Source organism: Hemibagrus wyckioides, linkage group LG12 (assembly GCF_019097595.1).
Source record: "Hemibagrus wyckioides isolate EC202008001 linkage group LG12, SWU_Hwy_1.0, whole genome shotgun sequence".
Classification (NCBI taxonomy): domain Eukaryota; kingdom Metazoa; phylum Chordata; class Actinopteri; order Siluriformes; family Bagridae; genus Hemibagrus; species Hemibagrus wyckioides.
The window spans coordinates 2,758,313-2,786,049 of record NC_080721.1 but is presented as its reverse complement, the minus strand read 5'-3'; the positions used below and the strand labels follow the sequence as shown (position 1 = coordinate 2,786,049).

The 27,737-nt window shown below is 42.2% G+C and overlaps 1 protein-coding gene across 3 annotated transcripts in view; it reads right to left on the bottom strand.

Annotated features, from left to right (window-relative positions):
- The window catches only part of rprd2a (regulation of nuclear pre-mRNA domain containing 2a), a 51,493-nt gene that overhangs the window by 11,870 nt on the left and 11,886 nt on the right, over positions 1-27,737 (bottom strand). Inside the window, exons 2-11 of one of the 3 annotated variants that reach the window (XR_009206210.1) lie at positions 23,041-23,170; positions 22,719-22,849; positions 22,294-22,346; positions 22,035-22,161; positions 21,674-21,849; positions 21,210-21,534; positions 20,894-21,124; positions 20,531-20,743; positions 18,146-20,251; positions 8,949-9,430 (exon numbers count right to left, since the gene is read on the bottom strand). Coding sequence is in view for 1 of the 3 variants with exons in the window: in XM_058404544.1 (XP_058260527.1) it covers positions 18,486-20,251; positions 20,531-20,743; positions 20,894-21,124; positions 21,210-21,534; positions 21,674-21,849; positions 22,035-22,161; positions 22,294-22,346; positions 22,719-22,849; positions 23,041-23,170 (3,152 nt within the window). In the remaining 2 variants the exon portion in view is untranslated. Of the gene's footprint in view, positions 1-8,948; positions 9,431-13,343; positions 20,252-20,530; positions 20,744-20,893; positions 21,125-21,209; positions 21,535-21,673; positions 21,850-22,034; positions 22,162-22,293; positions 22,347-22,718; positions 22,850-23,040; positions 23,171-27,737 lie in introns of those variants that run through there. The other 2 variants (XR_009206211.1, XM_058404544.1) reach the window with 2 other exon arrangements.

Below are 27,737 nucleotides of genomic sequence, written 5' to 3'. Positions count from 1 at the left end.
AGTTAGTGTGTGTGTGTGTGTGTATGAGAGTGTATGAGGGAGTTAGTGTGTGTGTGTATGAGAGTGTATGAGGGAGTTAGTGTGTGTGTGTATGAGATTGTATGAGGGAGTTAGTGTGTGTGTGTGTGTGTGTGTGTGTGTATGAGAGTGTATGAGGGAGTTAGTGTGTGTGTGTGTGTATGAGAGTGTATGAGGGAGTTAGTGTGTGTGTGTGTGTGTATGAGAGTGTATGAGGGAGTTAGTGTGTGTGTGTGTGTATGAGAGTGTATGAGGGAGTTAGTGTGTGTGTGTGTGTGTATGAGATTGTATGAGGGAGTTAGTGTGTGTGTGTATGAGAGTGTATGAGGGAGTTAGTGTGTGTGTGTATGAGAGTGTATGAGGGAGTTAGTGTGTGTGTGTGTGTATGAGAGTGTATGAGGGAGTTAGTGTGTGTGTGTATGAGTGTATGAGGGAGTTAGTGTGTGTGTGTGTATGAGAGTGTATGAGGGAGTTAGTGTGTGTGTGTATGAGAGTGTATGAGGGAGTTAGTGTGTGTGTGTGTGTGTATGAGAGTGTATGAGGGAGTTAGTGTGTGTGTGTATGAGATTGTATGAGGGAGTTAGTGTGTGTGTGTATGAGAGTGTATGAGGGAGTTAGTGTGTGTGTGTATGAGAGTGTATGAGGGAGTTAGTGTGTGTGTGTGTATGAGAGTGTATGAGGGAGTTAGTGTGTGTGTGTATGAGAGTGTATGAGGGAGTTAGTGTGTGTGTGTGTGTATGAGAGTGTATGAGGGAGTTAGTGTGTGTGTGTATGAGAGTGTATGAGGGAGTTAGTGTGTGTGTGTATGAGAGTGTATGAGGGAGTTAGTGTGTGTGTGTGTGTATGAGAGTGTATGAGGGAGTTAGTGTGTGTGTGTATGAGAGTGTATGAGGGAGTTAGTGTGTGTGTGTGTGTGTATGAGAGTGTATGAGGGAGTTAGTGTGTGTGTGTATGAGAGTGTATGAGGGAGTTAGTGTGTGTGTGTGTATGAGAGTGTATGAGGGAGTTAGTGTGTGTGTGTATGAGATTGTATGAGGGAGTTAGTGTGTGTGTGTATATGAGAGTGTATGAGGGAGTTAGTGTGTGTGTGTGTGTATGAGATTGTATGAGGGAGTTAGTGTGTGTGTGTTTAAGAGTGTATGAGGGAGTTAGTGTGTGTGTGTATGAGAGTGTATGAGGGAGTTAGTGTGTGTGTGTGTATGAGAGTGTATGAGGGAGTTAGTGTGTGTGTGTATGAGAGTGTATGAGGGAGTTAGTGTGTGTGTGTGTGTATGAGATTGTATGAGGGAGTTAGTGTGTGTGTGTGTGTGTATGAGAGTGTATGAGGGAGTTAGTGTGTGTGTGTATGAGAGTGTATGAGGGAGTTAGTGTGTGTGTGTGTATGAGAGTGTATGAGGGAGTTAGTGTGTGTGTGTGTGTGTATGAGAGTGTATGAGGGAGTTAGTGTGTGTGTGTATGAGAGTGTATGAGGGAGTTAGTGTGTGTGTGTATGAGATTGTATGAGGGAGTTAGTGTGTGTGTGTATGAGAGTGTATGAGGGAGTTAGTGTGTGTGTGTGTGTATGAGAGTGTATGAGGGAGTTAGTGTGTGTGTGTATGAGAGTGTATGAGGGAGTTAGTGTGTGTGTGTATGAGATTGTATGAGGGAGTTAGTGTGTGTGTGTGTATGAGAGTGTATGAGGGAGTTAGTGTGAGTGTGTATGAGATTCTATGAGGGAGTTAGTGTGTGTGTGTATGAGAGTGTATGAGGGAGTTAGTGTGTGTGTGTATGAGAGTGTATGAGGGAGTTAGTGTGTGTGTGTATGAGAGTGTATGAGGGAGTTAGTGTGTGTGTGTATGAGAGTGTATGAGGGAGTTAGTGTGTGTGTGTATGAGAGTGTATGAGGGAGTTAGTGTGTGTGTGTGTGTGTATGAGAGTGTATGAGGGAGTTAGTGTGTGTGTGTATGAGAGTGTATGAGGGAGTTAGTGTGTGTGTGTATGAGAGTGTATGAGGGAGTTAGTGTGTGTGTGTATGAGAGTGTATGAGGGAGTTAGTGTGTGTGTGTATGAGAGTGTATGAGGGAGTTAGTGTGAGTGTGTGTATGAGAGTGTATGAGGGAGTTAGTGTGTGTGTGTGTATGAGAGTGTATGAGGGAGTTAGTGTGTGTGTGTATATGAGAGTGTATGAGGGAGTTAGTGTGTGTGTGTGTGTATGAGATTGTATGAGGGAGTTAGTGTGTGTGTGTTTAAGAGTGTATGAGGGAGTTAGTGTGTGTGTGTATGAGAGTGTATGAGGGAGTTAGTGTGTGTGTGTGTGTATGAGATTGTATGAGGGAGTTAGTGTGTGTGTGTGTGTATGAGAGTGTATGAGGGAGTTAGTGTGTGTGTGTGTGTATGAGAGTGTATGAGGGAGTTAGTGTGTGTGTGTGTGTATGAGAGTGTATGAGGGAGTTAGTGTGTGTGTGTATGAGAGTGTATGAGGGAGTTAGTGTGAGTGTGTGTATGAGAGTGTATGAGGGAGTTAGTGTGTGTGTGTGTGTATGAGAGTGTATGAGGGAGTTAGTGTGTGTGTGTATGAGAGTGTATGAGGGAGTTAGTGTGTGTGTGTATGAGATTGTATGAGGGAGTTAGTGTGTGTGTGTATGAGAGTGTATGAGGGAGTTAGTGTGTGTGTGTATGAGAGTGTATGAGGGAGTTAGTGTGTGTGTGTGTGTATGAGAGTGTATGAGGGAGTTAGTGTGTGTGTGTGTGTATGAGAGTGTATGAGGGAGTTAGTGTGTGTGTATGAGAGTGTATGAGGGAGTTAGTGTGTGTGTGTGTGTATGAGAGTGTATGAGGGAGTTAGTGTGTGTGTGTATGAGAGTGTATGAGGGAGTTAGTGTGTGTGTGTGTATGAGAGTGTATGAGGGAGTTAGTGTGTGTGTGTGTGTATGAGAGTGTATGAGGGAGTTAGTGTGTGTGTGTATGAGAGTGTATGAGGGAGTTAGTGTGTGTGTGTGTATGAGAGTGTATGAGGGAGTTAGTGTGTGTGTGTATGAGAGTGTATGAGGGAGTTAGTGTGTGTGTGTGTGTATGAGAGTGTATGAGGGAGTTAGTGTGTGTGTGTATGAGAGTGTATGAGGGAGTTAGTGTGTGTGTGTGTGTATGAGAGTGTATGAGGGAGTTAGTGTGAGTGTGTATGAGATTCTATGAGGGAGTTAGTGTGTGTGTGTATGAGAGTGTATGAGGGAGTTAGTGTGTGTGTGTGTGTATGAGATTGTATGAGGGAGTTAGTGTGTGTGTGTGTGTGTATGAGAGTGTATGAGGGAGTTAGTGTGTGTGTGTATGAGAGTGTATGAGGGAGTTAGTGTGTGTGTGTATGAGAGTGTATGAGGGAGTTAGTGTGTGTGTGTATGAGAGTGTATGAGGGAGTTAGTGTGTGTGTGTATGAGAGTGTATGAGGGAGTTAGTGTGTGTGTGTATGAGAGTGTATGAGGGAGTTAGTGTGTGTGTGTGTATGAGAGTGTATGAGGGAGTTAGTGTGTGTGTGTATGAGAGTGTATGAGGGAGTTAGTGTGAGTGTGTGTATGAGAGTGTATGAGGGAGTTAGTGTGTGTGTGTGTATGAGAGTGTATGAGGGAGTTAGTGTGAGTGTGTATGAGATTCTATGAGGGAGTTAGTGTGTGTGTGTGTGTGTATGAGATTGTATGAGGGAGTTAGTGTGTGTGTGTGTGTGTATGAGAGTGTATGAGGGAGTTAGTGTGTGTGTGTGTGTGTATGAGAGTGTATGAGGGAGTTAGTGTGTGTGTGTGTATGAGAGTGTATGAGGGAGTTAGTGTGAGTGTGTATGAGATTCTATGAGGGAGTTAGTGTGTGTGTGTATGAGAGTGTATGAGGGAGTTAGTGTGTGTGTGTGTGTGTGTATGAGAGTGTATGAGGGAGTTAGTGTGTGTGTGTGTGTATGAGGGAGTTAGTGTGTGTGTGTGTGTGTATGAGAGTGTATGAGGGAGTTAGTGTGTGTGTGTGTGTGTGTATGAGAGTGTATGAGGGAGTTAGTGTGTGTGTGTGTGTGTGTGTATGAGAGTGTATGAGGGAGTTAGTGTGTGTGTGTATGAGAGTGTATGAGGGAGTTAGTGTGTGTGTGTATGAGAGTGTATGAGGGAGTTAGTGTGTGTGTGTGTGTGTATGAGAGTGTATGAGGGAGTTAGTGTGTGTGTGTGTGTGTGTATGAGAGTGTATGAGGGAGTTAGTGTGTGTGTGTGTGTGTATGAGAGTGTATGAGGGAGTTAGTGTGTGTGTGTATGAGAGTGTATGAGGGAGTTAGTGTGTGTGTGTATGAGAGTGTATGAGGGAGTTAGTGTGTGTGTGTATGAGAGTGTATGAGGGAGTTAGTGTGTGTGTGTGTGTATGAGAGTGTATGAGGGAGTTAGTGTGTGTGTGTATGAGAGTGTATGAGGGAGTTAGTGTGTGTGTGTGTGTATGAGAGTGTATGAGGGAGTTAGTGTGTGTGTGTGTATGAGAGTGTATGAGGGAGTTAGTGTGTGTGTGTATGAGAGTGTATGAGGGAGTTAGTGTGTGTGTGTATGAGAGTGTATGAGGGAGTTAGTGTGTGTGTGTGTGTATGAGAGTGTATGAGGGAGTTAGTGTGTGTGTGTGTATGAGAGTGTATGAGGGAGTTAGTGTGTGTGTGTGTATGAGAGTGTATGAGGGAGTTAGTGTGTGTGTGTATGAGAGTGTATGAGGGAGTTAGTGTGTGTGTGTGTATGAGAGTGTATGAGGGAGTTAGTGTGTGTGTGTGTGTATGAGAGTGTATGAGGGAGTTAGTGTGTGTGTGTGTATGAGAGTGTATGAGGGAGTTAGTGTGTGTGTGTATGAGAGTGTATGAGGGAGTTAGTGTGTGTGTGTATGAGAGTGTATGAGGGAGTTAGTGTGTGTGTGTATGAGAGTGTATGAGGGAGTTAGTGTGTGTGTGTATGAGAGTGTATGAGGGAGTTAGTGTGTGTGTGTATGAGAGTGTATGAGGGAGTTAGTGTGTGTGTGTGTGTATGAGAGTGTATGAGGGAGTTAGTGTGTGTGTGTGTGTATGAGAGTGTATGAGGGAGTTAGTGTGTGTGTGTGTATGAGAGTGTATGAGGGAGTTAGTGTGTGTGTGTATGAGAGTGTATGAGGGAGTTAGTGTGTGTGTATATGAGAGTGTATGAGGGAGTTAGTGTGTGTGTGTATGAGAGTGTATGAGGGAGTTAGTGTGTGTGTGTGTATGAGAGTGTATGAGGGAGTTAGTGTGTGTCTGTATGAGAGTGTATGAGGGAGTTAGTGTGTGTGTGTGTGTATGAGAGTGTATGAGGGAGTTAGTGTGTGTGTGTATGAGAGTGTATGAGGGAGTTAGTGTGTGTGTGTGTATGAGAGTGTATGAGGGAGTTAGTGTGTGTGTGTATGAGATTCTATGAGGGAGTTAGTGTGTGTGTGTGTATGAGAGTGTATGAGGGAGTTAGTGTGTGTGTATGAGAGTGTATGAGGGAGTTAGTGTGTGTGTGTGTGTATGAGAGTGTATGAGGGAGTTAGTGTGTGTGTGTGTGTGTCAGTGTATGTTGGTGTGTGTGTGTGTGTGTGTGTGTATGTGTGTGTATGTATGTATGTGTGTGTGAGAGTGTATGAGGGAGTTAGTGTGTGTGTGTGTGTATGAGAGTGTATGAGGGAGTTAGTGTGTGTGTGTGTGTATGAGAGTGTATGCAGGAGTTAGGTTCGTGTGTGTGTATGAGAGTGTATGAGGGAGTTAGTGTGTGTGTGTGTGTATGAGAGTGTATGAGGGAGTTAGTGTGTGTGTGTATGAGATTGTATGAGGGAGTTAGTGTGTATGTGTATGAGAGTGTATGAGGGAGTTAGTGTGTGTGTGTATGTGTATGAGATTGTATGAGGGAGTTAGTGTGTGTGTGTATGAGATTGTATGAGGGAGTTAGTGTGTGTGTGTATGTGTATGAGAGTGTATGAGGGAGTTAGTGTGTGTGTGTATGTGTATGAGAGTGTATGAGGGAGTTAGTGTGTGTGTGTATGAGATTGTATGAGGGAGTTAGTGAGTGTGTGTGTGTGTGTGTATGAGATTGTATGAGGGAGTTAGTGTGTGTGTGTGTATGAGAGTGTATGAGGGAGTTAGTGTGTGTGTGTATGAGAGTGTATGAGGGAGTTAGTGTGTGTGTATATGAGAGTGTATGAGGGAGTTAGTGTGTGTGTGTATGAGAGTGTATGAGGGAGTTAGTGTGTGTGTGTGTATGAGAGTGTATGAGGGAGTTAGTGTGTGTGTGTATGAGATTGTATGAGGGAGTTAGTGTGTGTGTGTGTGTGTGTATGAGAGTGTATGAGGGAGTTAGTGTGTGTGTGTGTGTATGAGAGTGTATGAGGGAGTTAGTGTGTGTGTGTGTGTGTGTGTATGAGAGTGTATGAGGGAGTTAGTGTGTGTGTGTGTGTATGAGAGTGTATGAGGGAGTTAGTGTGTGTGTGTGTGTGTGTATGAGAGTGTATGAGGGAGTTAGTGTGAGTGTGTATGAGATTCTATGAGGGAGTTAGTGTGTGTGTGTATGAGAGTGTATGAGGGAGTTAGTGTGTGTGTGTATGAGATTGTATGAGGGAGTTAGTGTGTGTGTGTGTATGAGATTGTATGAGGGAGTTAGTGTGTGTGTGTGTATGAGATTGTATGAGGGAGTTAGTGTGTGTGTGTATGAGAGTGTATGAGGGAGTTAGTGTGTGTGTGTGTGTATGAGAGTGTATGAGGGAGTTAGTGTGTGTGTGTATGAGAGTGTATGAGGGAGTTAGTGTGTGTGTGTATGAGAGTGTATGAGGGAGTTAGTGTGTGTGTGTATGAGAGTGTATGAGGGAGTTAGTGTGTGTGTGTGTATGAGATTGTATGAGGGAGTTAGTGTGTGTGTGTATGAGAGTGTATGAGGGAGTTAGTGTGTGTGTGTGTGTATGAGAGTGTATGAGGGAGTTAGTGTGTGTGTGTATGAGTGTGTATGAGGGAGTTAGTGTGAGTGTGTATGAGTGTGTATGAGGGAGTTAGTGTGAGTGTGTGTGTGAATGAGAATGTGAAAAAAAGAGTCAGGTTAATGAACCTGAAGCGTTCAGCTGGGGAAACCCTAATGTCCAGTTTATTTTCATTTGAAGGACAAAAGAAGGACATTCATTCATTCATTCATTCATTCATTCATTCATTCATTCATTCGCGTAAACTGATATGTTCCTTAAAATTCAATCCCTGCTCTCAGTCTATATGTAATATTAAATAGGTGTGATTATACTGCTCTGGCATATTTCTGCTCTCACTATCTCCAGTGATTAGATGTTTCCTCACTGCTGATTGGTTCATCACTGCCTTCCTCTGACCAATCAACTGACGCTAGTATGATTAAATGTGAAGCTGGGAGTACAAAGAAAAACACCAGAGCTTTTACTGGGTTTAAACACTATATGGTCAAAAGTATCTGCACTCCTGACCATCACACTTAAACATCTCATTCCAGATTTATTCCCTCTTCTCTTCTCTGAAGGCTTTCCACTAGATTAGTTGTGGGGATTAGTGATCATTCAGCTCCAAGAGCATTAGTGAGATCAGACACTGGTGTTGTAAGAGTGAGGAGGTCTGGGGTTCAGTCGGTTTTCCAGTTCATCACAAAGGTGTTCAGTGGAGTTGAGTCAGAGTCAGGAGCTCTGTGCAGGACACACCAGTTCTTCCACTCCAACCTTAACCTCTACACCATGTCTTCATGGAGCTCTGTGCTTTGTGTACAGGAACATCATCATCATTCTGGATCAGGGCTCGAGGTTTGAAGGGAAATTACAGCAGTAGTCCTGCAGATATACACCGGTCAGGTATAACATTGTGAGCAGTGACCGGTGAAGTGAATAAGACTGATGATCTCCTCATCATGGCACCTGTTAGTGGGTGGGATATATTAGGCAGCAAGTCAACATTTTGTCCTCAAAGTTGATGTTAGAAGCAGGAAAAATGGACAAGAGTAAGGATTTGAGCGAGTTTGACGAAGGGCCAAATTGTGATGGCTAGACCACTGGATCAGAGCATCTCCAAAACTGCAGCTCTTGTGGGGTGTTCCTGGTCTGCAGTGGTCAGTATCTATCAAAAGTGGTCCAAGGAAGGAACAGTGGTGAACCGGTGACAGTGTCATGGACGGTCAAGGCTCACTGATGCACGTGGGGAGAGAAGGCTGACCCGTGTGATCCGATCCAACAGACGAGCTACTGTTGCTCAAACTGCTGAAGAAGTTACACAACAGCACAACAGCGTGTTTTATTCCTCTTATGCTGCAGTAACACAGTGCCAGAGTTTTATTTATTGATGAAGGTCACCTCACACTCTTCACCGGTTAGAGTTTAGATGAACTTCATGGGAAGTTAGTTCCTGTTCTCAGATACTGTAGCTGGTATAAAAAAATCTTTTTTTTATTATTATTATTATTCCATCCCTTCTGACCAATCAGAATGGAGACCACAACAGTGCTGTGGTATAAACATCTGTATAAATAAACTGGCCTGAATCAGGCTCATCACAAACCCACGAGAATTCAGTCTTAACACCCACCTGATCTGAAATGATGACAAATGATCTGACACACTGTACAAAATTAAACATATTTTATTTAAGGAGAATCTTCAGAATGAGCTTTTCTGACATAATTTACAGAGCAAGATGAAAAAAAAAATGTCCCAGAACAAACAACAAAATATGTCCACAATTTATTCATTATTCATAAAGAATGCATTATTAATTATCATTTATTTTATACAATACATATTTTAGGAAGGAGAAAAGGGAAGAAGGAAGGAAGGAAGCAAGGAAGGAAAATAGGGAGAAAGAAAGAAAGAAAGAAAGAAAGAAAGAAAGAAAGAAAGAAAGAAAGAAAGAAAGAAAGAAAGAAAGAAAGAAAGAAAGAAAGAAAGAAAGAAAGAAAGAAAGAAAGAAAAGAAAGAAAGAAAGAAAGAAAGAAAGAAAGAAAGAAAGAAAGAAAGAAAGAAAGAAAGAAAGAAAGAAAGAAAGAAAGAAAGAGTTAGTTCTCTGAGACTTAGCTGCCCTCAGCAGGCCAGAGCTCAGGTCGTCACTAGGACAGTCTTAAGACTGTCCAGTCCTGCCCGTGTCTCTCCGTTTACTCTACACCGCGTCCCATTGATCGGTTTTTGTTTGTTTCCAGAAGTAGTGCAACTTAAAACCCTCTGCACTGCTCTCTCTCCCTCTCTCTCTCTTAGAGGAAGGTTTCAGTGCTGTTCTCGTGCACTTTTATTCACTGGCTTCTGTTCCATCAGCACTTAGACTGGATCTGACGAGTACTCTGTCCACTCCATCAGCCATCACCAGAGTCTTCAGTAATCAATATGACCGGACGCTCATCGGATAAATCCGAAATCTGTCTCGTGTACATTCTGTCACGTGTTCCTAAGGCAACAGATCATTCTGGACAAAAAAAAATAAAAAATAAATTATTCAAATGTTTGAGTAGCAAAAAACGCTCGCTATAAATTTATTAAAGAAGAATTATTTAAGAAGAAACATTTTCACAGAGGACAGCAGCATCCTTTAGGACCGTCACAGTTTATGGAATTACTCAACGATTATTTGGGAAAAAAGCTTTTTTCCATCACAACAAAGACAATCTTGACCAGTTGACCAAGTCTGTGATTTGAATAACCGTACTGATTTTTACATGATAATTTCTCCATAATTTGCTCACCTGTCAGTTCCTTCCTGCTCTCCCCAACCACTCAACCCACTGTAGTCGGTGAAGGCTAATACATTTCCGAACTGCTGATCAAGATACATTATATTGCCAAAGGACACCCCTCCAAACCATTGAACTCAGGCAGTCCATGGCCACAGGTGTATAGAATCCAGCACCAATCAAACTGCTTCTATAAACATCTGTGAAAAGAATGGGTCACTCTCAGGAGCTCAGTGAAGTCCAGTGTGGTACCATAATAGGTTTCCACCTGTGCAATAAGTCTATTCATGAAATTTCCTTACTACTAAATATTCCATGGTCAACTGTTAGTGGTATTATAACAAAGTGGAAGCAACTGGGAACAGCAGCAACTCAGAGACGAAGTGCTAGGCCACGTAAAATCACAGAGTAGGGTCAGCGCATGCTCAGGCACACAGAGGTCGCCAACTTTCTGCAGAGTCAATAGCTACAGACCTCCAAACTTCATGTGGCCTTCGGATTATCTCAAGAACAGTGCATAGAGAGCTTCATGAAACGGGTTTTCATGGTCAAGCAGCTGAACCCGAGCCTTACATCACCAAGTGCAATGCAAAGCGTCGGATGCAGTGGTGTAAAGCACGCCCCCACTGGACTCTAGAACAGCGGAGAACGGTACTTGCCTGACTGCATTGTGCCAAGTGTAAAGTTTGGTGGAGGGGGGATTATGGTGTGGGGTCGTTTTTCAGGGGTTGGGCTCGGCCACTTAGTTCCAGTGAAAGGAACTCTTAGTGCTTCAGGATACCAAGACATTTTAGACAATTTCATGCTCAACCACATAGAACACCTTTGGGATGAATTAAAGTGGAGACTGCAAGCCAGGCCTTCTCGTCTAACATCAGTGCCTGACCTCACAAATGTGCTTCTAGAGGAATGGTCAGGAATTCCCATAAACACACTCCTAAACCTTGTGGAAAGCCTTCCCAGAAGAGTTGAAGCTGTTATAGCTGCAAAGGGTGGGACAACTCCATATTAAACCCTACAGATTAAGAATGTGAAAATAGCACATTCCTCCGAGTGAGTTGCGAAACTATCAACCCTCTTCCACATACACGAGTTTACAGATGCCTACAATCATCTCATGTCACTGTGACTGACAGGAGAGAGAGAGAGTAACAGCACCTCCCACCCAGACAGCGCAACTAATTTCACACATCATAGTACTCTGTTGTAAAGAATGACGTTTGAAGGTAAGTTTTATTGTTCTGTACATAATATCAGAGTGAAATGTCTGAAATAGCTGATTAAAAATCCCAGTTAGGAATCAGCTTTCGTATCAGAGTAAGAGCTGAGTAAAGAAAGTGAGAAAAAACAAAGTTTTACTGACTTTAGTCTGATTTTACGAACAGTTTCAATCACTGCTTTTCTGGCTTGAAAAAGAAAACCGCAGCAGCTTCCAAAGCCACAGATTTGACCCAGAAGTTTAGTCCTGTTGGCTCTCAGGCCTTCAGCAGCTGATCTAACAAACATTACATGAGCTGAGGTTAACAGAGTCACAATAACGACACAGATACTTCCAAGGGGAAAAAGATGAGGCAAAGTCGACACGGGCGTCTTAAAAGCAGCACTGGAACACAGCCATGAGCAAAGCTGAAACAAGCAGACTGATGACATGATTCACTTACTGTGTGTTTGAGGGAGAGAGAAGGAGAAATAGAGAGAGAGAGTGCCAGAGATAGCGAGAGAGACAGACAGACAGAGAGAGAGAAAGATGGATGGATGGATGGTGGGAGGTTTGAAGGGAGAGAGGCTTGGGAGGGAGAGATAGATGGATGGATGGATGGTGGAAGGCTTGGGAGGGAGAGATGGAAGGATGGATGGATGGATGGATGGATGGATGGAGGGAAGTTTGGAGGGAGAGAGGCTTGGGAGGGAGAGATGGATGGATGGATGTATGGATGGTGGAAGGTTTGGAGGGAGAGAGGCTTGGGAGGGAGAGATGGATGGATGGATGGATGGAGGCAGGAATTGGATGGCTGGATGGATGGAGGCAGGGAGGGAGGAATTGGATGGATGGATTGAGGCAGGGAGGGAGGAATTGGATGGATGGATGGATGGATGGAGGCAGGAATTGGATGGCTGGAGGCAGGGAGGGAGGAATTGGATGGATCGATTGAGGCAGGGAGGGAGGAATTGGATAGATGGATTGAGGCAGGGAGGGAGGAATTGGATGGATGGATGGATGGATGGAGGCAGGGATTGGATGGCTGGATGGATGGAGGCAGGGAGGGAGGAATTGGATGGATGGATTGAGGCAGGGAGGGAGGAATTGGATGGATGGATGGAGGCAGGGAGGAAGGAATTGGATGGATGGAGGGAGGGTTTGATTTGCTAACCAAATTCCCCTCAATTCATTTTAATCATTGTGTCTTTTTCCTCGCCCAGTTTTCACTCGTGCACAAAATGGTTTAAAGGATTTCAAATAGAAGTTCAATCTTCGAGATACTTTCTGAAGGGAAAATGTTCTACACAGAGAGATGACAAAGAACCCTTCATGTTTTTAAATGCCAAAAGATTGCATTCTGAGCTGCAGTTTTACTAACAACCCTTTTCAGCACTGTTTGAATCTTTTAACTACAACTATTAATGCATGGCTTGTAGAGTTACACTACACACCCACAAGTATGTGCACCCCGATGACCACACCCATCTGTGGCTCCTGGAAGCATATCATTGTATTGTTTTCTGTATCATTTCTCCCTCCCTAGACACTAAGAGACTACAACCCTGTTCCAGCATATACAGAGCGCAGAGCTCCACGTGTTAAGGTTGGAGTGGAAGAACTGGAGTGTCCTGCACAGAGCCCTGACTCTGATTCAACCCCACTGAACCCCAGACCTCCTCACGTTTACAAGTGTCTGATCTCACTAATGCTCTTGTCACATATACATATCCCATCTTTAGAGGGTTGGGGTCAGAGCAAAGGGTCAGCCATGATGTTGTGCTGATGGAGAAGGGGGAGGATTAAATGCCTTGCTCAAGGTGCTGGGGCTTGAACCCTGATCTTCCAATCAACAACCCAGAGCCTTAAGCACTTGAGCCACCACTGCCCCTTGGAGCACATTATAACAAAAAAGTAGGAAATAAATCTGGAATGAGACGGTCAACAAGCATATATGAGTGTGACGGTCAGAGAAGCACATACTTTTTACTTTTCAATACTTTGTATTTGTGGATCGATGGCAAATATACTGAAATGTAAAAACAGTCTTAGTTAGACTTTAGAAAGAGAACGCAACAATGTAGGTCACTAAGGTTTAAGGTTCAACTCCGATAGTCCGGTTTGTGTAAAAGGATCGGATCTGGACATTAACACAACTCATGAACAACATCATCTGCAGGGAAAAGGCTAAAGTTCACATCCCTTTAACCAGCACCAGCTTTTAGATCAGCAGAGGAATGATGTAAAGATAAAAATATACACTGCGACAAAAACATCTTAGCAAGGGAAGATATCCTGAATAAAACTAAATAAGAGAAATACCTAAAGCTAGTTTTAGACAGATTTACTTATTTTTAAGCTTTAAATTGAAATATACAAATCTGCCAATAAATAAATAAACAATTAAAAATACAACTGCATTAAATTGGATGGATGGATGGATGGATGGATGGATGAATAAATAAATAAATAAATAAATAAAATTATTTATAAAATATATAATAAAAACAAAAAGAAATTACTGGCTAAAAACCATTTTTTTGTACCATAGAGAAACCATGTGACTAACAATTAAATCATAGCGGCTCGAATTTATTGCAGCTTTCGTTCGGTTTTATGCCGCAGAACATTTATGTTTTATAGAAATCTGCGCCAGACATTAAATAATTTACGTCAATCAGTTATGTCATATGTCTGTTCGGGAATGAACCACTGAAAGCTGAAGAGTTCATTAAAATAAGCGATAAGCTGATGTGGGTTTAGATCACAGGTTATTCAACACAAATAAAAACAAAGGGAGAAATATTCCTCCTTTCTTCTCATCAGATTCAAGCAGTTTATACACGTTTTAACCGTTTAATACCCATGAAAACAAAACCTCAAATCAGCCCTACTGAAAGCTCCGCCTTAAAAAACACGACCTACGATATTTTTCAACGAGAACCAAATTTTTAAAAAAACCTATCACACGAGCGCTGGAGCTGCTTCCTAATGATGTAATGATAAAGAAACCACAATTATAGTCTGTAAAGGATTTAAGAAAGTGGTAAAAAGAAGAGCGCTTAGTGTAGCTAATTTGTACTTGAAAGCAAATTTTGTTTTAACTATTTGAAAAGCAGTGTTCCATATGACTGCTGATCCCTGCGAAGAAGGATTCGAGTATAAAGTAAACAAAATAAACCTCGACATGTCAGATTCTCGACCGTAACCTCGTGTTCCGCCGAGTCTGAGGAACTCGATGAAGTCAAGGTGGTAAGCCGAGATAAACAGACAGACTCTACTTCAGTACTTTTTTCTTTTATTGCTGATCTCTAAAATTACTCTGAATCGCTGTGAGAGAAAAACGAACAGGATGTACAGGTGAATAAGGACGTACGTTCACAGGAAAGAGACACCGAGAGCTGCTCTTACAGTTAGAGCGATTTCTGTTTTCCGAATGAATTAAATAAAGCAAAAGAGATTATAAGTTTCATACGCCCTATAGTTTGGAACTTCAATAGATGACTGACCAAAATGTTTTTGATGGGGCTTTATTTGTTGAAGCCTTTCAACTCTCTGGACTCTCCATATCTGCTTTCATTTGCAGCTTTCAAGATCACAACTAAAAGCAAGGTCATCTGTAAAGGTCATCAGCTTAAGGATACTGACTCATTGATGCATAAAGAATTATTTTTGTTAAAAAATGACCTAAAAATCCAAATGAGTAAAAATGTTTTGTTGGCCTAGCATCAACAAAATCTGCTACATCTACATCAATGATCGAGTCTGAGGAGCTGATGTATACTATTTTTCTTTTTTTTATCTTTAATTTCTACAGAGCGTCCGAAAAGCCACAAACTAACCAGTATAAAACTGACCCGCGGGTTTTGTGGATATTTTCAGACACCCTGTAGATTTTCCAACTCAAAACTCTCAGAAATACCATAATGGTTCGATTGGGATTCTGGCAGGTAGATGGATCAAGAGCCAGGCTGTGAAGCTATGTCTTGATCGATTGTTTTGTGCTGAATTAAGTGTTTTTAACGGTCAACAATGTGAAGATCACCTCAACGAACACATTTCTGAAAATTGCATCCGCAATGCCTGGTTTATTTAGAGAGCTACATGTGAAGATCTTGATATTAAGTTCAAAGCAAATAACGATGAAAACGAATTCAGTTTAGCATCTCAAGCCATTTCTATGGATTTATCAGTGATTTATTAGTATGCTCTCATTTCATATTCTCAAAGGTCTTTTCTAAACTAAAAATTAAGTTTAAAGCCATGTTTAGAGCTAGAAGATCCACTGAGTACAAATACTTCACTAATAGACTTTAGTTTATTGGATTTATGAGCAAGTACTTAATGAGTAAGATGGATTTATCAGCTTGGTATGGTCCAAAGAATTCAAAGGTCTATAATAATAATAATAACCACCACCTGAGATTATTAATCAGTATCTAAAATAGGTTTAAATGTAAGGTCATGTTTAGAGCTAGAAGATACACCGAGTACAAATACTCTAATTAATGGACTATTAGTGTTTTATACAACTATAAGTCGTCGCAGAAAGCCTTAAAATGTTCTTAAAGGTTTAAAGATTCCTAAAATGCAGGATTCTACATCTGAGCTAAAAGAGATCTTGATATTGGGTTTATTTGATATTAAAGCGGTGTTAAAGTGAAAAAAACTGATCAAATATCTGAACATGTTCCATCTCTCAAATTCAGTTTAGCAGTTAATCTGAAGCCATTACAATGTTTACCAAGTTTTTATTTTCCTTTTGCTATTACATATTCTCAAAAGTCGGTAATAAACTAAAAATTAAATTTACGGCCATGCTTAGAGCTAGACGAGTAAAAATACTCCATTAATGGACAATTAGTTTGTTTTATACAACTATAATAATTTGCAGAAAGCATCCTTAAAATGGTGTTAAAGCTTTAAAGATTCCTAAAATGCAGGGATCTACATCTGAGCTAAGAGAAATCTTGATATCGAATTTATTTGATATTAAAGCGGTGTTAAAGCGAATAACGATAAAAACACTTCAAATATCTGAACGTTTAATTTCTAAAATTTAGTTTAGCAGTTAATCTGAAGCCATTTATCAGCTCAGTATGCTCCTAAGTGCTCTTCTTTGCTATTACACATTCTTCAAAGGTCTTTAATAAACTAAAAATTAAATTTAAAGCCATGTTTAGAGCTAGAAGATACACCAAGTACAAATACTCCACTAATGGACTATTAGTTTGTTTTATACAACTATAATTTGCAGAAAGCGTCCTAAAAATGGTGTTAAAGCTTTAAAGATTCCTAAAATGCAGGGATCTACATCTGAGCTAAGAGAGACCTTGATATCGAGTTTATTTGATATTAAAGCAGTGATAAAGCGAAAAAAAAAACTGTTCCATATCTCAAATTGAGTTTAGCATCTGAAGCCATTACAGTGTTAACCGTGATGGATTTATCAGCAGTTTATATTATAGTATGCTCTAAAGCTGTTTATTTTCTTTTCTATTACAGTCCTTTTCTGAAAGGTCTTTAATAAACTAAACATTAAATTCAAAGCCATGTTTAGAGCTAGAAGAGTACATATACTCCACTAATGAACTGCTTTTGTTTTATATACAGTTTTAGAAAAGGTGCAAAAAATCTTTCTTAAAAGGTTGTAAAAGGTTTAAAGATTTCCTAAAGCAATAATCCATTTGCTTGACTTTGACTAAAAGGGCTGTAGCTTGTGACACTACGTGACTGGTTTGGAGGTTGACCATCAGACAGTCTGAAACACATTTGTTAATGCTTTCAGAAGCATTTTGTTTAACAAAACGATGAGGCACGTTTGCATCCCTGGTTCTCATGACTGCTGTTAAACATTATTCTGACCGTCACCGGCTCAGGAGTGCTGCATCTATCATCAGAGGTCTGTGGATGTTTTCTGTGATTTATGAGCAGGAGTGTAGAATTTCAGACCGCATCATTAATAACGCGTTTTGTTTAACTCTTAACCTACGCTTCCTGCATGCTTTATATACACACAAGGTGAATTTGCCTAAACAATAATAATGACTTCTTTATTCAAATGTAGATAAAAAGAAAAGAAAAAATTGCACCGCTGTCAATGAAGCTAATAAGACTGACGTTGTAATCAAAAAATGATATTTCATGCTGGAGTAGGTCAGGAATGTTTTTCTTGAGCCAGGTGGAGTTTTTGGTTTGTTTGTGTTTGATCCGCCCCCCCATATAAATTGTTTTTAACACGCTGAGCATGAAAGCATATTTTTATGATTTTTCACAAACACTATTGTAAGCAGGTATGAAATTAGTTAGTTCCAAAATAAAAAAAAATGTGTGCAAACCAGAGAAGGCAGTCTCGGATGTCTAGCGAAGATGAAATGACTCGGACACACCATGGTTGAGAAACAGCGCACTCTCCCATGGAGGTTTTTTTGTTTTTTCCAAACACTTTTATTTATTGAAGTCAGGTACAGTGACTCGTGAGGAACTGGAGGAGGGGAAAATGTTGATTGAGGCCACGTGACAGGAAAACGTCTTCTCTTCCACATCTTCAGTCAGTGTGGAAAAATTCATTATTCCTTTTAACTTCCCTCCTAGCAAACCACCCCCCACCCCCCCACACATACACACACACACACACACAAAATGATACATTCCTGGCTTGCTTAGCATTTCCCGGACTCTTCATTAAAAGGCGATCCCAAAACTTGAACAGCGGTAGATGACGCAATCTCGAACGATGACGTGGAACACGAGTCAAATCTTTCAGACTCGATGGATTACAGCGTACCCAAGTCTAAAAGTCTACGCAAGGCATCCGGCTTTAATTAACGCACAAATCGCACATGAGCTAATGAAGCAGGGAATCACACAAATCTTTTTTTGTTTGTTTTTTAACGCCAATAGTTTAAACCAGCACTGCACACTGTCCTGCCTGGAGATCTTTACACGTAAGCACAGTTTAACAATTCCCCTGCCTACTTAGTTCCCTGTAAGTTAAGTGAATGCAGGGAAAGCAGCAAACTGCCCTCCAGGACCTGGAACTGTGCACCGCTGGTTTTGGGTTTAAGACTGACCCAAAGACAGGCATACACACACACACACACACACACACACGCACGCACTCACAAACACACACACACTTTTTTAAGGAAGGAAGGATGGATGACTAGAATCAAATCATTTGGAACGTTGCCTTAGAAGTGTGAATAAAAAAAATAAACGGCAAAGAGCAATCAAATAAAAGTATAACCACCTCATTTTCTCTTTATCTTGCAATTTCATGGCTGCTCCACTCGCATCTTCTCTCCCGGATCCCTGTAGTGATTCTCTTCTACTTCAGTCATCTTTTATGTCCCCCCATCCTCTTGCTGTCTTGGCTCTTGCTACACGACGACAAGGTCGCACCCCTTCACAGCCCATGTAGAGATCGAACCTCAGAGAGCACAGATCCTCAAGCTGCATGAGACCACCGTATTGTTCCTACATGTACTGACCGTCAGAGTGTAATCTTATGAAGCCTAGTGGAAGATCGTCGTTGCATGGACGTCAGTACGTTAATGCTGTAACTCTAAGCCTTTACGTGTGCTAACAGTTCAGTACCTTGGGGGCAGAAAAGGTCTTTTAGGAGGGTAAAATGGACCCGGAGGTCTTGAAGGACCTCCAAAAGGAGGACCGTGTCTTTTTCCTCTCTGGAACGGTGGCTCAATGGGATGATGGATATGAGGCGGCGGAGGACGACGGAGAGGTCTCTGTGGGGGGAAGTGACCAGGCCGTGGAGGACGGTAGTGATGCGGCGGAGGAGGAGTCCTGTGCTCAAGTCGAGGACGTAATCTAGGTTCCGGATGGTGCATTGGCATGATGGGTCTCTCTTCTGGATAAAACGTGCGTGTGTGAGGCGAGACAGGGCGATCGACGTTGTAAGAAGGAGGAGAAGGGCTGCGAGGGGGCGCATCACAGTGTGGGTCCAAATATGTGTCATTAGGCGGAGCATGTGAGGGACTAAGAGTCTCGTGGTACCCCCTTACAGTAGATGGAGCACTTTGACGAGGCATACCAGGGTGGTGCTGATTGTGTACAGGGACTCTGGGGCGATGGTTAAAGTCCATTGGGCCATTCTGAGGGCCCAGATGAACAGGATGCGGTGTGACTGCACAATGCCGTGGCCCTGAGGTGTTCGGATGGGGATGGAAAGTCTCCTTGGTTGGGATCCGATTGAGGAGACGCTCGTCATAATCGTCATGAGAAAGAGAATAGGGCGGGACTTCGCCACCAGTCTGTACACTGTCTGTGATCTTGGGCTCAAGAGGATCTTTGACTCTTTGACCTACCACTGGAGTGATAAAGTCTTGAGGTGGAGGTGGAAGCTGGGGGATTGGTGGAGGAGGTGGTAATGGGGTGTTGAAGAAATTTGGAGGGTTGGAATCATGTCTATGATCTTCAGACTGCTGCGGTTTCCCTTGATATGATTCAGAGTTGGCACCGACACGCTGCTCTTGATCATGTCCATGTGCATCATGATACCAGCCATCATTTGCCAAGCTAGCATTGTCTGCTCCATTACTAGAGAATGGTGTTCCTAGGCTAATTCTCTCCAGGGTCTCATTGTTTTTATTTGAGATCTGATTCTTGTCTGCCATTGATGTTGGCAACAAGGATTCAACATGCTGAGGGCGCCCTGTTTCTCTAATTGGCATCCCTGAACTTTGGAAGTCTCTCTGGTAGTGATCAATGCTACGCGCTGACCCAGGACCATACTGCAAGATGTGCCTGTTCTGCTCTTGCCAGGAATCAGTAGGAAACGTGGACATGGGTGGTCCAGTGACCACTGCAGGTGTAGAAGCAGCTGATGATGAAGCTGTTTGCAGAGGCCTTCCTTGATACAAAAATGGTTGTACTGCAGGCTCATCCATGACCTCATCTTGAGTTGGCGTTGCACCAGACTCGTCCCTCACAGGTGTTCCCCCGAGGTTTTCTGTGTTCGCTGAAGGACTATCAACAGCTTTAGACCACGGAAGAACAGGGGGGAAACCCATATTTAAGCCTCTCAGTCCTGGATTTCCCTGAAGGAAGCCGTCGATCTTGGAGTCCAGTGTAGAACTGACAGAAACAACTGGCTCCTCTTTGTGTTCCTCGGCTTCTTTCTGAAGATCCCTGCTCTGAATAGTGCTGGGAGGTTGAGATGACTGGAGAGTCACAGCCCTTTGAGGGGTGGAGCCTCTCACCACTGTAGGAGCAGGTGGAACTGGATTGGTAACGGGAGAGTCATGGGCTTTGGAAGTGGAGTCTGAGGACGAGTCCAAATTCGAGCCTGAAGGATTTGAGTTTACTGCAGTCTGACTGTTCAGGAAGGAAGACAGTCCTGAATGAGAGAAAATGGGGAAAAAAGAAGTCAACAAAGCTCAACTGGTCAACCAATCTGATTTGGGTAAGATAAAACCAGCTACCAGTTCAAATGAATGATTGCGAATAGCACCACTAACTGGGGCATCTACATTTCATGAGCTCCAAAACAAGGTTTACTTTTGATTTCATTTTTACATCATTTGAAGTTTCATTTGCACATCAAATAAATCTCTGCTTCACAGTTCCGTGTCAATCATATAATATTTTTGGTTTCACAGAACACTCAGTTTCATACCCTGAAGGCCAATCCCTTGTGACTGGGTTTTGGACAGGACGTTTAGCAGGGTGCCAGGGTTGATGTCCACCCGGGATAGTATTTTCGCCAGCGAGTTAGATGCAGGAACAGCTGGCGAGGAAGAGACCGTGGGGCTCTTCAAGGTTGAACTGGCCGAGGAAAGAGTGCTTGAAGTACTGGTGGCAGAGCGAAATGCTGGGCTCACTCCTGTAGCTGGGGGGGAGAAAGATAAATAAAGCTGCTGATAACTCCACATAACCCTTAAACAACTGATTCAAATACTCCTCTTCTTGTTTACGATCACTGTGAAAATACATTTCATGGGTCAGTATTTTACTTCTAAAGAATCTGAAATGGCCTTACCATTGTTCTTCATGACATTTGTGAGTGTGCTAATAATTGAGCTGATTTTGCCCAAATCCACACCCGCCAGGTTAATGGGAAGGGACCCCGTTATTGGTGGTGTGGCTGCTGCTGGTGGTGTAGTTTCATTCTCAGGTTCAGTATGGCTGGTTTGAGACAGTTCAGTCACAGCAAGAGCCAGGGTCTGATTGGACACACTGGCAGGGCCAGGCTGCTCTGTCCTTTCTTCTACTGTGGGGTCAAAAAGAACAAATAAATCATGGAATATATGTTCCATAAATCCTCCAAATGTACACAAAGCAAGACAATATGTTACCTATGATGGCTGGTTCCGCCATCTCCTCAGTATCTGAGAGTTCCATGTCCTCCACGTCACGGTTGTCTTTGTCCCCAGGGGAAGAGAGTGGACTAGGTGCATCACCGAGAGCGATCAGGTCCTCCTCCAATGCCTGACCATCCAGCTCTGGGTCTGGGGTACCAATTCGTGTTAAGCCATGGAAGGGTGACTCAGATCCTGTGGGTGATGGCGCGTCCTCAGAGGGTGAAGGGATTGGCGATTCATCAGGGTCAGGTAAAGAAGCTTTGAGGGTATCCAATTTCTTTTTGAGATGCAACACTCGGTTGGCAAAAGTCTGATAGGCCTGAGGAAATGCAGGGTTGTTTTTTTTTTCAAATGTAATTACATTTGTGTCGTCTTCATTTATCCTGAACTCACAGACGCCTTGTACTAAATTCAAAGATTTAAAAATTCTCACCCGATAGACAAACAATGTGACTTACATTGGTGACGATCTTGACCTCTTTGTACTGCATCTCGTAGAAAATGTCAGCATTCTCCAGAGCCTCAATCAGAGCAGGTCCTTTTTTTACCTCTCCCTCCAGAAAGGCTACAAAGTCCCGCAGTTTTGTACTACCATCTTCAAAATCTTTCGAAAAACGCTTGCCACCTGCTTTATCTAAACAAAAACAAACAAATAAATAAATACAGAGAAATACAAACAAATTACATTTGTTTAATTTCACGAAATACGAAATCATGAAGCTACTGCAGAATATAAGCTGCTCCAAAAAGGTAAAAAAAAATGCATGACCACATCAATTCCCTTGTAAAGATTTCTTAAGACGAGCATGCAGCAGCAACCTTTGAGTTTCTTCAGCGCTACTGTGCTGCACACGTCCACTCTCATGGCAGCTAGCTGCTTCTCTCTCAGCTCAATCTCATCCATGGATTTCCTGTATTTGGTGAGATGCTCCATAAACGTTGAAGGCTGCCCAAAGAAAGATGAGACAAAAGTGATCGATCAGACGGTGAGTACATGCTACAGAAGCAGCGTTTTAATTACTGTTTTATTTTCTGTCTCTCAGACGACATTCAGCAAACATCGACTAAAGACTCTCACCAAAAACTCAGCAACTATCTTGGATCTCAGTGCAGCTTTTGGGTTGGCGGGTGCTGAAAGGAAACATGGAGACGTGTTAATCTGCTGAATACATTCAGATACATAATAAACCTGTTTGAAACACTGTAGAAATCAGTGACCACACCCTTTTATTAATCGCCAAGTATTTCCTATTAAATGACCTCAAGGTCACATGAACTAAAAATGAGGATTCCGAAAAAAATTATTAATGTGACTTTCACCAACATAGGAATGGGCGAGGCTAAAAAATAATACTCCAGAGAGCCATCAGAGGTCCAGAGAGATTTCTGGTATCACTTATATACAGTCATCAGTTACCTCAATTACGAAAAAACATCTCTTGACCGCATCCAAATTGTAAACTATTAGAGGACAGATAACAGCAGGTCATGATCTGAGGTTACCTGGTGGTTCTTCTGGCTGGATGAGGCCACCTTTAAGCTGGTTAATAAACTCCTCCGAGTAAACATTTCTCTCCTCCCAGATGGACAGGATCCTGTCCACTGATTTCCGCACCTTAGAGTCTTTTACAGTACTGCAGAATGGGGGGAAAAGACAGACAGACAGACAGACAGACAGACAGACAGATAAGAGAGACCAATAAGTTATTAGCCAGGAATGTTTGGATATGTGTAAAGCCTAGTAATTAACATAGCATTAAAAATGAAACGATCTCATCCGAAAGGTTTCAGAGAGTTAGAGAATATAAAGAGGGAAACGTCTCACCTGATGAGCTTAATAGCTTCGGGCAAAACATCAGTGAAGGTGGTGCGGTAGACGATCGCATTTCTCCTCTTGCAGTTCTGAATGACATCGTTGGCCAGGTAGAAGAGATTCAGCCTGTGAGAAGAGTCCGCTGCAAGGGAAAAGGACAATGTGCATGTGTGAAGGACAGATTTACAGACACTTCCAAGATACAGATACCAAAATCATTCCACATCAGGGTTCTGATAGTGTTAACAATAATCATAACACTACAACAGTAACAACTGAAACACTCAACAGTTTACACTGAAAATGATCAAAATGCTGTTGACCCTGCAGTACGGAGTGTGTTTAACAGGTGATGTAATGCCCCCTTGTGGGGGAGAGAGAGAGAGAGAGACAGAGAGAGAGAGAGAGAGAGAGAGAGAGAGAAAGAAAGAAAGAAAGAAAGAAAGAAAGAAAGAAAGAAAGAAAGAAAGAAAGAAAGAAAGAAAGAAAGAAAGAAAGAAAGAAAGAAAGAAAGAAAGAAAGAAAGAAAAAGAAAGAAAGAAAGAAAGAAAGAAAGAAAGAAAGAAAGAAAGAAAGAAAGACAAGCTACTAGCTGAATTAGCAGACACCTCCAGGGATTTTCACCTCTAGCTTTTTTGCTTTTAAAGCTTTTTAAACGTCCTGCAAACAGAACTGTTCGTTTTGTGTATTTTTTCGTGATAACACAATCTGGCATCCTGATAAATTCACCAATTTGCAATGACAGCAGGCCTGTGTCTAACAAAAAATTATAAACAAACAGCTGGTTTGTGGTTCTTGAGCAAGACACCTAACCCTGAAAGTGCCTTACTGTAGATAAATAAAGATCATTTACATTCGACATTCTATTTCTTTACACAGCAACATGGAGTAACTATTAATGAGTTCCTGGAGCTACCTCACTAGGCGTGTGGCATGTGGAGGAGATACCCGAGAATGAAAACTGCGTGTCTAGTAGGGATGCCACAATACTCAATATAATATCGAAGCATTCGGGACGACCTCCACGGTTCAATACACGTACGTGAATCACGTTTTTTTTCATTGAAATACTTTCAATGCATTTTATTACTCTCTGAACTGGCTGTACCGTATGTCTAAGCGCTGAGACAGACACATCTCCCTGCGAGTAAATATCCAATCAGTGAGCGCTAAAGTGAGGGGCACTTAAACGTGCCTGCGACGCTGGGGTCAGATTTCACAATCTAACCCTGGAGAGCGGTGAAGCGAGGCAAAAATATGAGGAAGCAGCGCCGTCTTTCAGATCTGTGGTGTGGGGACATTTCGGATTTGCTGTTGACCATGATGCTGATGAAACAAAAATGGTAAACAAAAAAAATGCACTGTTACACACAAGTAACCTAACACAAATGGAAATATTTCCAACATGACTGCACATCTGCGGTGCCATCACCCAGCGATATCACTGTCTGGAAGCAGGATGGCAGAGCAAGTAACACAGGCATCCAAAAACAGTCCCTAGCTGATTCCCTCCAGCATTCACACCCAACTGGTTCCGAGAGACACAACAAAATAACAAATGCAGTAGGGGTGTTTATTGCTAAAGATTTGCAGCCATTTTCGGTGAACAGTGATGTGGGCTTTCAACACCTTATAAAAGTGCGCCACCCGCGTTACACGCTACCATCACATACTTGTTTTTAGCACCGATGTAATTCACGTCCTCTACGAAAAGATGCGCAAAAAACTAATTGGCTAAGGCACAAAGTCTTGCTCTAACAACAGATAGTCGGACCTCGCGGGCAACAGAGTTATCTCAGGGTGACTGTTCATTACATACCGGATTGGGAAATAAAGAGCGCCTTACTCCAAACCCCTCCCCTGTATGAAAGTCATTCAAGCAGTAATTTGGCAGAAGAGTTCACAAATGCAGTGAATACGTGGAAGTTGAGGAGGCCAAACATGTTACTCCCAGTATCCACAGATAAAGCGCAAATATTGTGCATGCAGTTCATCAAGCATGGGCTGCCAGAGTTCTTTTTTTTTTTTTATATATCTTTAATTTTTATATCTCACTATTTTTAGTACATTATGAATGTGTACAAGCTGATTTTTGCATTTAAGTAAAATAAAGAGAATTGCAATTAACATCTTACTGTTCCTGTCACCTGAGCAAAGAATAATGAAAAAAACTTTAATTTGCCAAGCCATCTGAACCGAACCCAACCCTGTGGGTAAAAAGCCGAGGTACGTATTGAACCGTGGGTTAACTGTATTGTTGCATCCCTAGTGTCTACATGGTACAATACTACTAATCTGTTTTCCAGTCATATTCAGTGTGAAACCTCTTATGAAGTGTTATAGCTGCTGAAAGCTACAGTCTTCTGAATTTTCTAGATTAGTCATTATCTCTGAAAGTAAAGACAGAGGTTTGATTTAAAATGCAGATCCGGATAGCAATCAATGACAGTCTTAACAAAACTCTTCAGTGTGTTTAAGACCTCTGTGTGTGTGAAATCGTAGTTCGATACGGAACCTGATGTACAGGGAAGCTATGGATCCTGATGCACCGTTTATAGAGGTCCTGGTTGTACATATAGACTGACCTAGAGTTGACCTAGTCTGATCTAGACCTTCTTCACATAGTCTTACCACGCAGGTAAGACTATGTGAAGAAGGTCTAGATCAGACTAGATCAATACTGTGTGTGTGTGTTTAAAAACGTTACCAGAGCGACTATTAAATGATTAACTCATTTATTTACTAGCTGCTCTTATATACTAAACTGCCAAAAGTTTTGGGACACCCCTCCAAATCATTGAATCCAGGTGTTGTTTTTCAGGGCCTGGGCTCGGCCCCTTAAAGGAAGTGAAAGGAACTCAATGCTTCAGCTTCATACCAAGACATTTTGGACAATTTCATGCTCTTTGTGGGAACAGTTTGGGGATGACCCCTTCCTGTTCCAACATGACTGCATACCAGTGACCAAAGCAAGGTCCATAAAGACATGGATGAGTGAGTTTGGTGTGGAGGAACTTCATAGAGTCCTGACCTCAACCTGATAGAACACCTTTGGGATGAATTAGAGCGGAGACTGCGAGCCAGACCAAAACTGGGACGTCTGCCTTTACATTGGACGAGAAGGCCTGGCTCGCAGTTAAACACCATCCAGCCAAATATCAACAAAGCAGTTTATTTTTTTTTTATAACTACTGGTAGGAAATAAAAATATACTAAAAAAACAAGACTAAAAATGTAGTAAGGCCTGAGCACCAGTGAGCACCAGGGTAGTGGAGATACTGTAGTGATGCTATCTATAGAAACGTTGCTGTTGATGACGTGACGTCTGTCTGCCAGGAAATCCAATATGGCCGTGTTTCAAGCCAAGATGCGACTGTGAATAACAAGCTAGCGTAATTGTAGCAGACTCGAGTGTACGTGAAGGATATGGCTTCATCAGCGACAGTGACCTTTTAGAGCGTAAATGGGATTATTTATACGATAGAAGCAGGCTATCCTTAATTTAATCATTTCTGACTGTATAGTTTGGGCTTATGACCACCCCCCACCCCCACCACACACAGGTTGTAATCACTTCCTCATAATGTAATAATTCTAGACCAGTACAAAGACTAACCTTGTTTCCTATTACAGGTACATACATACATACAGAAAGAAAGAAAGAAAGAAAGAAAGAAAGAAAGAAAGAAAGAAAGAAACCTATATAAATATCTTCTACTGATTACTTCCAGCATGATGATACTAGTTATCAGGTTAACTAGGCTTGTGTATCACCGTGTTTGACCAACACATGAAAGTGTTTAACAGCTACATTTTCAGCCCCATACACCCATCAGACAATTTTTATAACTTTTTGATTCTTTTATTATATGCAGTATAGAAACCCACTAAATAGTTAATAAAACAAAACAATCAATCTCACAACATCTGACTAACAACTGCCAAGGCATCTTTAATTTAACAACAAATAAAACTGAACAAACATCCTTTATCTGATCACAGATCAACTCTCAGGAAGCCCTGTGTGGATTACATTAGTTTATCATCTAAACTGAGATACACCTCTCACATCTGGACAGCAGCAGGATTCCCACAGGAGGAGTGAGTTTCCTGCACCATGTCTTCTACAAACCCCGATTTTTTATTATACGGTCATATGATCGCACTCACAACAACAAGACCAAGCCGGATTCATGATGTCTGTCTGTCACACTGTCTGTCTGTCTGCCTTGCTGTCTGGCTGTCTGTCTGTCTCGCTGCCCGTTTGTCTCACTGTCTGTCTGTCTCACTCACTGCCTGCATTCCTTTCTTTTCCTTTCTGCCTGCCCCTCTCACTGTGTCTACCTGTCTACCTAGCTGTGTCTGTCTCGCTCGCTGTCTGTCTCACTGCCTGCCTTCCTTTCTTCTGTCTGGCTGCCGCTCTCGCTGTCTGTCTACCTGTCTGTCTGTCTTGCTCACTGTCTGTCTACCTGTCTATCTAGCTGCATGTCTGTCTGTCTCACATTTACTGCCTGCTTGTCTATCTCACTTGCTGCCTGTATGCCAGTCTCACTCACTGCCTGTCTGTCTGACTTCCTGCCTGTCTATTTGTCTAGCTGCCTCTCTGTCTGTCTCGCTGTCTGCCTTCCTTTCTATTCTTTCTGTCTGTCCCTCTCGCTGTATGTCTACCTGTCTACCTAGTCGTCTGTCTCGCTGTCTGTCTACCTGTC